The sequence below is a fragment of the Mus caroli genome, chromosome 13 (genome assembly GCF_900094665.2).
Source record: "Mus caroli chromosome 13, CAROLI_EIJ_v1.1, whole genome shotgun sequence".
Taxonomy (NCBI): Eukaryota; Metazoa; Chordata; class Mammalia; order Rodentia; family Muridae; genus Mus; species Mus caroli.
In genome coordinates, this window is record NC_034582.1 from 75,500,034 (window position 1) to 75,511,597 (window position 11,564).

Below are 11,564 nucleotides of genomic sequence, written 5' to 3' on the forward strand. Positions count from 1 at the left end.
GGAAAGAGAGGTCCATTGGACTTGCAAACTTTATATGCCCCAATATAGGGGAATGCCAGGGCCAAAAGAATGGGAATGGGTGGGTAGGGAAGTGGGGGGCGCTATGGGGGACTTTTGGGATAGCATTGGAAATGTAATTGAGGAAAATATGTAATAAAAATATTAAAAATTTAAAAAAAAACTACCTTCCTACTTTAATCCTCCCCAATTGCTGTGATTTGGATATCAAAGTTATAGTCTCCTAAAACAATGTATATTAATCATAAAAGAAAAAGATGTCTAACAGAAACCTATAACATCTTTTCTTAAACTAAGAACTAGGCTATTCCCACAGGCAACACACTTAAAAGTTTTACTAATGTAATAATATTGAAATATGTATTATCTAACAAAAAATTTTATTTCTTTTTCTCTCAACCAAACAAAAAGAAAGTTAAGACAACTTGAGGCATATATTTCTACATTAAAAAAAAAAAAAGACAAAAGTATAGGTCAGAGACTCCAGAACACAACACTAAGATTTACCTCCAGGCTTTCAGACAACAGAGGGTACAGACTTCTTTGTTTATGTGACAGAAACCTGAGGGATCCATTTAAGAAGTATCCCACTGAACTCATCAAATAATGGCCATTCTATAGAGAGAAGGTGATGCGAGCAGGTTAATCTGGGCAAGAGGGAGATGAATGATAAGAGAACTTCTCATCATGAGACCAACTAGAGAGAAATGGCAAGCACCCTACAATTAGCATCTCAAGGAAAAGCAGGCAGAATGATGTAACAAGTACCAACCCTCAGTGATTTCAAGTCTGCCTGCTGTCAATTCTATGAGGAATTTGTTGTCCACCAGGATAAGGTACTCTGGAATGTACTTTCTGTACTGACAACTGGTTCAGCCATCCAAGGTCCTAAAAGGTGGAAGGAATAAGGCTCTGGTTCTAGTCATCTACAGAGTTAACCACATCTAAGTGACCCACAACCTCCTTTTTCCAACTTCTTTCCAGTTTAACGGAATGTACACCATGTAGACTCTAATCCCTCACTGGTAGGCAAAAGGGGCATGTGTTACCCATAAGCATAACACAGAATGATGGGGTAGAAACCATCTCTTTGCCATTCACTGAATGTTAGTTTACTCAATCTTTATGTCACAGTGACAAAACGCATAAGAAATAACTCAAGATGCACAATTAGTTTGGTTCATGGCTTCAGAGATTTCAATCAATAGTTGTTTGGCCTCATGTTTTTTAGTAAAACATCACCGTGGTGGAGGAGTTCTTCATAGAGAACAGTCAGTAAATAGATCAAGGGACAGGGCTACATGCAGCCCCATGCCATGCCCCATTTCCTGACCTCTATCAAGGCTCTACCTCCTGCCTTCACTATCTCTCAGTGGTAGTATTGTACTAGGAATCAGGCAGAGACCTCATCATGAAACCACTTCTGGAAACAGCATCCTAGACACATTCTGTGGTATGCTTGACTAGTCTAGACATTTCTCAATCAACCAAAATCAGCTATCACAGACTAAGATGTGATCTGCCTTCTGATTTTTCTGAAAGGTATTTTAGTCCTAATATATTAAGCCAAGAATTCAGGAAAAACTCAGTGACTGTGGTAGCAGCAGCTTTTTGGTAGAGAGAATGAGCAACTAAAACAAACAAACAAACAAAAAAACCCACCACCACCACCAACAACAACAACAAAAAACTACAAGCAACAATTTACACGACTCTTATGCATCCCATCTTCTCAGTAAATTACTGTGCATCGTTAAGAAGAGGGTGATGTTTACTCTGTTTTACAGATGCAGGTGTTAGGTGAAGATTTGACTTGCACTGATGGACCACATCACACTACAGAAAAGTCACAGAATGGAGATACCACTCAGTCTTGTGATCCTGTCTCATGTACTGGCAAATCTAAATGGTTCTTTCTTGGTCTTGAGTTATCCAACTTGGTCTTGAAGGGTTCAACAGTGTCTACAAAGTAAATATGAAACTTGGGACAAACATAAAGCATCCAAACTTCTATATCATGTGATAGTCATGGCATAGTCAACAATCTTGTGGTAGCAAACTGAAGTATGAACATCCTTGTATTGCTTTCCTCCTAGCTCCTCCCAGTCTCCTGCCCACATTCATGTACTTTTTTTAAACCCAGTGAGTCCAACTAGCAATGCCAGTATGTGCATGGGAATGGGATAATAGGACTTTCAAAAAAGGATATAATTGTTAACATAAAGAAGATAGAGTGAAAGAGAAGGAAGAGGTATATATACAGAAAGGGAAAACTCAGGGAAATGGAAAATACATGCCATGAAGGCAGACGAGAGGGAAGAACAGGGAGGAAAGAGGTATAGCAAGAGGGAAAAAGTGGAGATGCAGATAAGAACAAGCATATTTCTTTATACTCTAACACCTTGATTATTTTAAAATTCATATTGTTAGATGCTTTTTTCTAAACTTATGTATGGTATCTCTACAGTTTTAATATTTGCTCAAAAATGTTGAAATGCTATGTGAGTCGAGCAAAATACTTTGGTAGGCCAAGTGTATACTACAGGTCAATGATGAATTCTACTGTAGATAGACAGCATGTGGGTGGCTCCTTTATTTGACCATATCCCATGATAGAATATGTCCAGGGGATGAGGTCTGGTTATTATAGTATCTTTTCTAATAATACAAATAACCAGTGTTAGAAATTGCCATTTTGATGTCTTAAAATATTTTTTTCCCAACGAGTTTAGGGAACTCTATGGCATGCTAAGCTAAGTCTCTAAGCAAGTCATTCCATGCATTCCTGAACCAAATGCACTTAGTAGCTGTTATATATATAGTTCACAGATCTAATTTAATTATGTCCAAGAATTCATTGTACTTGAGTGTTTGAGCATAATGATCAAATTACACTGTATACAGAACAGGGACCTAATGTGCCCAGATCTTAATTTGTAGACTTCCATTCAGTCCCAACTTTACTCAGTATTTTACATAGCTAGTTAATCCATTCTCCTTAAAACTCTGTTTTGTCTTTAGTTGCTCTGTATACAAACTACTCACTAGGGTTCCAGATTGAGTGGAATTGAAAACAAACACACTCACAATATACATGCACCACACACACACACACACAGACACACAGACACACACACACACACACACACACACACACACAAGACAATGAATTACAGCGTGTGATTTTGACACTTTGGCAATGTTAGTTGCTTCTGAAAGTATCTGGAAAACATTCCTCTTAAATGATGTTGTTTTTTTTAAAGATCAGAACAAACCTCCTTAATGAGCGTCCTTATGCTGAATTTGACTTCCCAAGATCTTGGTGTTCTAGCTGGGTTTTAGGACACAGATATTTACATTTAGTTAAAGTATGTTGTTTTCTTCTTTAAAAGCAAATTATGAATACTTTTTAGTTTCTGTTATATTTGATGTGAAGAACAAGATATCCTTGGGTTTGCCTGGGATCAGAACTGGATCATGGGAAGGGGCGTGTACCAAGTGTGACAGTGCATCTGCATGTTCACGGAAGGGGACATGAAATAGCCCTGAAAGATGGCCCACTTGTAATGTCATGTGTGGGTCTCATACATACCAGTTTTTAATGCAAATATCAGGTCATCAAACTCCTGGGACTCTTCATCGGCTATCAGGGACCCCGGGCCATAACCCCCAGAAGAAGGGAATGAGGCACCATTCTGGGGACTTGTCTTCAAATCAGGGCTTGCCTGGCTGGTCTGCTGGAAGGATGATCTTTCCCAGTCAGATGGCACCTTTTGGTATTAAGGTAAGAATAGAAGGTAGTAATAATTGATAACATGAATGAACATATTCATTTTGAAGCCCGAGTTTGCAGTATATTTCTACATTTCATTAAAACCTGTGAATGGTCCATTGAGTTATTCATATGAGCATGCGTGTTATATATGTTCTCCATGACATTACCACTCCTAGTGTTAGTATAGACTGTTTAGAACAGTTTCTCAGAGTCACATGCAGATTGCTATGATTATATGTGTGAGGAGATAAAACCAATTTTTTTTTCTGTAAAATGTATGTTAAGGAAATCCAGAAGATACTCCAAATTCTTAATCTAAAATATATTTTAAATAGACAAAGGACATAATGAACTAAAGGGAATTTATGCATATTCCTCCTTGGTTTTTGATTAAATGCTCAAAAAGAGTTCTGTCCTGAGATGATTAAATGTCTTTCTAGGTTACTGACAAACCAGGTTAGTGGAAAATGAGCCCTCAACCGTTCTCCCTGTGGCCTCCCCTGCTCCTGCTGGCCTTTTAGATATCTCCCACAGTCTGTCTTCGACAGCTGGATCAAGGCCAATTTTGAGCCTCTGAAGAATGTAGACAGACTTTAAGCTACGCAGTTGTGCAACACCACAGAGGAACACTCAAGCAAGGGCTCCAGCCCAGGAACAGACAGTCACAGCTGTTACTTTCTATTGCAAGGTATGCTGAGAGACTGCAGGGACACCTCATGCTGAGAAAAGTAAACCAGGGACCTTAGAGAAGGTAAAACCTCAAGATGATTGTCACTAAGAATCCAAGCATCTAGACCTTTCTTCAGTGACAGAAATACTTCCTATCTGAGTTCTACAGAACTGCAGCTTCTGAACACACTTGTCTATGAACATTTACAGTGTGGTGGGGTAAGTCTAGATCTGAAATGTCAGTTACTTTAATTCGGCCACACATACCTGAAAGAAAGTTCAAAAAACAGGTCAAGCTGAAATGGATGTTAAATTGGTAATCATTCAACAAGAACAATGGATCTTAAATTATTCTTGTTGGTTTTGGTCACTCATTATGATAAAGTACCTCTGTTTTAAGAACATCTGACATATAAATATAGTGCTAACTTTCAATATATTTCAAAGTAATGAAGAGTATCTTGTTTTTCAAAAAAATTGAAGATTTATTTTTATTACATGTGTATGACTGTATTGCCTGTTTGCATGTATGTGCACCATGTGCATACCTGGTCCTTACAGAGGCCAGAAGACAACATTGGATCCTAGGACCTCAAGTTATAAATGGTTGTGAGCTACCAGGCAGGTGCTGGGAACTGAAGCTTGGTCATCCGTTAGAACAGCAAGTGCTTTTAACTGCTTAATCACCTCTCTGCCTCTGGCATATCTCAAATTTTTAAATATCTTTCTTAACTTATTCATATTACACCTAAATAAATATTCTTTTAAATCAATACCTTTCCTTTCTCCTACCTATCTACTTATCTACTTTATGTTTATCCATTATGAGTTAATAATTCTTTATATTAAAATTTTCCCATTCAAATCAAAAGGCTATACATAGTAATGGCATTGTAATCATTTGCTTAAACTTTAGGCTGATAGGAATGAAAGTACCTCCTACATTGCAGAGAAGACAATAAGATTGCTGGGAAGAAAGATTATCTATCTATCTATCTATCTATCTATCTATCTATCTATCTATCTATCTTTCTATCTATCTATCTATCTATCATCTATCTATCTATCTATCTCTATTATCTAATCACCTACTTCTGGCTGCGTATTATGACTTTTCTTTTCTCATTAATTCATTCATTAATTAACTTTAAATCCTGATTACAGTTTTCCATACCTCCTCTACCGCAGTCCCTCCCTCTCTTTTTTTCTCTCCTGTCCTCCCTCCCTTTCTTCTGTGAGAAGGGGAGGCCTCCCATGGATATCAACCCACCTTGGCTTATCAAGTAGCATTAAGACTAGGTGCATATTCTCATATTGTGGCTAGATAAGGCAGCACAGTTAGGGGAAAGGGATCCAAGGCAGGCAACAGAGACAGAGGTAACCTCTGCTCCTCTCTTAGGAGTCCCACATGAAGACCAAGCTGTACCTCTGTTACATACGTGTAGGGAACCTAGGTCTATCTCATGTGTGCGTCTGGTTGGTGGTTCAGTCTCAGTGAGCACCTATGCGCCCATGTTAGTTGATTCTGTAGGTTTTCTTGTGGTGTCTTTGGTCTTTCTGGCTCCTTCAATTCTTCCTCTCCCTCTTCCAGCAGATTCTCTGAGCTCTGCCTAATGTTTTGCTGGCAGGTCTTTATTACCACCAGAATGGCTAAGATCAAAAACTCAAGCACCAGCTCATGCTGGAAGTGAAAGATGACCACTCCTCCATTGCTGGTGGGAGTGCAAACTTGTACAACCACTTTGAAAATCAATTTGCCAGTTTCTCAGAAAATTGGGATCTCAAGACCCAGCTATACCACTTCTGGGCATATACCCAAAAGATGCTCCACCATACACAAGGGCACATGCTCAGCTATGCTCATAACAGCTTCACTCGTAATAATAACAAACTGAAGACAACCTAGATGTCCCTCAGCTGAAGGATGGGTAGAGAAAATGTGGTATATTTACTCAATAGAATATTATTGAACTATTAAAAACATTATGAAATTTGCTAGCAGATGGATGGAACTATCACATCTCTATTTAGCACCCATCTTGGAGTTACCCATCAATATCTATTTATCTAGCCATCTATCATCCTATCAGTATTTCCTCTTCAAGAAAGTGTTTCTTAAATACATGCCAATATATTTTTTTAAGCAAACCAAATATTCTTTTCCTTGCTTGTCTTCTTCATAAGGAATGGCTACTGAGCACATGCCTGACCTGAGCAGTTATGAGGGCTGTGCATCTCTGCCTCTTCTTCGACAGATCTATTCAGGTATGCTTTCAGTTTAAATAGTGGCCCTTCTAATATGTCGCCAAAAGGCAGGGGTAGAGGGCATGTGAGTCAGACTCAGGAAATCAAACTTGTATGGACAGAATAATATAGCCAGCAGTGGGAGGCAGTTTTATGGAGGAAATCCTGCCTGGATTTTCCAGGAGGGCCACTAAAGCACTCTCTGAGCCTTTGTTTTAGAATGCTTGATCGTATTGAAATTGAAAAGAGTAGCTACTTGTTTTCTTCTCTTGGTGGGGATTGAAAAAAGTGTCAGGGGGACAGGCAAATAAAGACAGCTAGCCGTGAGAGTGTGCTTTTAGGAAGAATAGTGTCTTAGAAGAGCATTTCTTAAACATATTGATATCTCTATCACATCAAATGAGGAGTTCTGAAGGTTTTTGAAGGAAATGATGCATTGTTCTCTGATTTCTTGAGATAAATGGCTGATCCAAATTGCTCACAGGACAGAAAAGACATAATAATGATACCTCAAATAATACTGCAGAGGGGAAAGGACTCCAAAGTCAATCAGTAACCTCTGTCTTACACTCAGAAGGAGAGGGAGGGCTGGTCAGAAGGTAAGGGAGGAGAAGCAGAGGTAGGGGAGGGGAACACACCTCTTCCATAGCATTGATGAGGTTCTGGGTAGACTTGTTTATCTCTCCAGCTGGAGGTATTCCGCTCCCAGGAGTGAAGAAGGCTGTGCTGGGTCCTGGGTGACCATTCATTTCTACTGTATAGCTGGCCTTCATAGGGCAACACGTTTGGTTGTGTAAAATGAAATAAACCACAAAAACATAAAGTCCCTAGAAAAAGGAAAAATCAATTAGTAAGTGTGTCAAAGGTCTTCTGGTCAGCTCAGCTAAACATAAACCCAGCAAATCCATCTGACTACCTTGAGGATGCTCCAGGCTTACCCGAATCCAGGAGTGACTGACAGGATGCTGGCAGCCAGGTAAGAGGTCACTGCCAGTTCAAAGTCACTAAATGCTCACCAGTGTTGCTTAGGAAGTGTGGACTCTCAAGTCATTTTTTAATTAATATATGTGTAACTCTGTGCCTTCCTAACATATGAAAGTGAGTTACAGAAATGTATGAATGAGCTGTATACATCTAGATGTATACATGTAGAGAGCAAACAGCTTGTCCTGTAAAAAAGGACTGTTTTTATTCCTCCGTCTCAATGTCTAACTAGCTGATGGGGCATTCTACTCATCTTGTGTGTGTCTGGAAAGGTCTCAATGTCTAACTAGCTGATGGGGCATTCTACTCATCTTGTGTGTGTCTGGAAAGAGCTGAATAGTTGTCACTTGACACCCTGTGTGCATCTCAACTCCTTACCTTCTTGGGAACCAACTCACTGCATAGGGACTCTGCTGATTGCTTAACAGTTAAGCAGAGCTTCTCCATACATGTTGCACAAGAACAGCAAACCTCTCTAGTGCATTCTTCAAAAGCCGTTAGCCCTTCAGATTCCTCACAACATACTTGAGCTCTTGATAATTACTCTGCTTCCGTCACAAAGAAGGACACTGCCTTTCTGTTTGCGTTCTGCTCATTACACCCTTCTTCCTTCATGTTTTCCACACGTGCTGTACTTACTGTATGACTACTGTTCAAAGCCTTGTAATTCTGACAGTTTCATTTAGACAATAAGATACCTTAAATTGTGGGGTATATATATATATATATATATATATATATATATATATATATATTTCTTGGTGTTTAAAATTTGAATGCAAATAAGAATGTGTCACTAAAATTTTGAACCCACAAAGATAAACATAAAGATACTCAGCTAATTAAAGAATAAATAGAATCAATGTAAAAATTTTTCTGAAAACATCAACAAGTGTCAGCATTTGTAAAATGTGGTGTCTCCATGGTTCCTATCATCTCTAGAGTACTGAAGCAATTGGAACTGTACCAGATGTACAACTGTACCTGAACTGTCTACACTTCTTAGCAATCACCACAGCGCCCTCCACCCCAGTCAGAATTAACTTTTACATACAGGAACTGAGAGGACAAGAGGCTATGCTACACATGGCTGTCTTTGGAGGCGTGTGAGAGTCCAGACTCTTCTCTTTCTTCTGGGGTGACACCTTTTCAGCTGGTCTCTATAACTAAGAGCATTTAAAAAGCAGTGGTGTGCATGCTAAACACACAAAAACAAAACAAAACTCCTCATTGTTGTACTTGTCACATCAGAGCAAGCAGAAACACACATTTCCCTTTGATTCAGGCTTGCCTGTTTTTGGAGAGCATGTTAATATTCCAAAAGATGTAGGCCCAGTGAATTGGTTTCAAGTACAAATGATAGTGTGCACATTAATAGAAACAAAGTCTTCCTGAAAACACCCATGCTCATCCAACATTTTTTCTTATACAACTAACTTTTCACATGACTGTGACCTAATTACATTGGCCACAGCAATAGACAAAACAGGAAAAAATTAAAGTGTCAGCCTTAAAGGTTGTGCAATGTTCCTGATTTATTTCGGGGTCACTGGAAGTGTTGAGATGTGTCAGGTTAAAAGCTGGATAAGGAAACAAACCTCATGCTTGAAAACCCATCTCTAAAGACCATCTGTTAAAGCTCGGCAGCCTCTCCTGCTTGTTTTCATATCGAGCCTTTCGTGCGCCAGGAAATGTTCTGCCTGCTGAACATAGCTACACTCAAAAACTGCATTGTTTTTGTTCTTAAAAGCATAGAAGTACATGGCAAATATTTTGAGACTTTTAGATGTGCTCCAGGAAACACAAACATGGTTAAAATAAAAAGGAAAGAATGTTTAAATGCAGATTATGCTTAAATTGACTCTTGCTTGGTCTCGGCCAAGCTGTGCAAATATAGAAAGGGGGCCTGCATTATCCAAAGTATTCAGCTGTGGAGGTTTCTGACCTCAGAGGAAAAACAAGTTCCCCTTCCAAGTACTGCACGCTGTGTGCAGGGTCCCACTACAGTGTTGTGTGCAGCAATTTCAACAAAGCACCTGGATTCTCCGTTTGTAGAATGTTGCGTGGTCACAGTCTACACTACCAGGCCCTGAGATGCATGGATGAAGGAGCATGGTTCCTGCTCTCAGACTGCTCACAAATAAAACAATATTTGACCCCCACCAAGCATCAGGTTCATAAACACCAGCTATCTATACTTCCTGTCATTTACAGATGGCAGATTTAGAGGGAAGCTAATTGTGTCTATGAGTTGCTGTTTTGACTATTTTCATGGTCCTCCTATAATCATGAAAATGCTTTTAAAAGTCTTTAACTTATTTACAGTTGGATTGACTATAAAATTAAGATCCATTCTGTATTTCTTTTGATCTAGGAATATAAACTTATTAATCAATGTTCTGTGAGCCACAAAGGAAATCATCCACAGTTTAAAGGATTACATATGCTCATAACTCTCTTTTTAAAGAATTATTTATTATTAGTTTATTATTATTTGTTTTTCATTTGTTATTATTTATTTGCTTACATGATTTTCTTTGCGTCAAATGCATGCAGAAACCCACAGAGGCGCTTGAGTCCCTTAGAACTGGAGTCACAGGGGTTTGAGTTGCCTTGTGGGTGGTAGGGAGCAAACGCAGGTTTAACCACTGAGACAGGTCTCTAGTGTGTTCAGCGTGAAGCAAGCAAAGGGAGTTCAGCTGTTCGCTCCATCATGTCTGTCAGTCCCGTGCTTCAGTTCACATGTTTAACAAGAAGTGGCAAGACAGAACTGGCTAAGACAGGAGGTGGAACGTGGCTTGGCTGTGTTGGGCTCTCTTCTGAGATCTTTCTCCAATTTCATCAAGCTATAAAGGATCCTGGCTGAGTGACACTTCAGGCTTCCATGTGGAGCCCTGCTACTCTCCTGCCTCCAGAGATAGGGCAGGACAAGGTGGCATCATCAGAATTAAGCTCTCTTAAGCTCAAATATTTGTTGCTGTTGTTGTTTTGTTTTTTTGTTTTTTTTTTTTTTCTTTTGGTTTTTTGAGACAGGGTTTCTCTGTATAGCCCTGGCTGTCCTCGAACTCACTCTGTAGACCAGGCCGGCCTAGAACTCAGAAATCTGCCTGCCTCTGCCTCTCGAGTGCTGGGGTTAAAGGTGTGTCCCACCATGCCCAGCTAACATTTGGCATTTTAAAGAAATCTCTTCAATCGCAAATTCTTAGAAAGAGGAAATGCTCAGCGCTCTTAGTTACGTTTTGTTTGTTTGTTTATCATATGGTCTCTGACTCAGACAGAACTCAAGAAGTAATTAATAAACCAGAGACCACGATTCTAAACTGTTATCAGCAGGCAAGTGTGGGAAGGGGTAAGGACAGAGGTGGTATGTGTTAGGTTTCTCGCTTTGAGTCGTTTATAATTATAGGTGGCCCAATTCAGTAATGGTTTGATAAGATTCTTCTCCAAGCTAGTGCTTTCCACTTCATGTGCATGTACAGACCCAGTTTTTCCAGAAGGAGCATGAAGTCAGGGGTTGGGGTGTGGTCCGCCGCTCCTCTGGTGGGTGTCTCTTGGGAGCTGCTGCTTTGAGCTAAGCTTCCTGTCTCTGATCTTTCTACTGGGGCTAGGTTTGTTCTTTTCTGCGGTTACTTTTCCCCAAAGGCTTAATGTTTTCACTCTTCCCTTGGCAGACAGAGGAAGTCACCATGAGCCCTTCTTTCTGGTTTGGAACTGCTCTAGGGTTCTGACCTGCTGCATTTTGAATGACTGGTCACTTGGCAATAAGGAAGATAGAGTTTGGGTCAATAACAAAATTGGAAAGACAAATACAAGGTTTCTACGTGTGTGCGTGTGTGTGTGTGTGTGTGTGTGTGTGTGTGTGTGTGTGTGTGTG

General features: G+C 39.7%; 1 protein-coding gene across 1 annotated transcript in view; it reads right to left on the reverse strand.

Annotated features, from left to right (window-relative positions):
- The window catches only part of Adgrv1 (adhesion G protein-coupled receptor V1), a 497,830-nt gene that overhangs the window by 4,860 nt on the left and 481,406 nt on the right, over positions 1 to 11,564 (reverse strand). Inside the window, exons 88-89 of the mRNA XM_021180004.1 lie at positions 7,345 to 7,533; positions 3,611 to 3,788 (exon numbers count right to left, since the gene is read on the reverse strand). Of these exons, the coding sequence (XP_021035663.1) occupies positions 3,611 to 3,788; positions 7,345 to 7,533 (367 nt within the window). The remainder of the gene's footprint in view (positions 1 to 3,610; positions 3,789 to 7,344; positions 7,534 to 11,564) is intronic.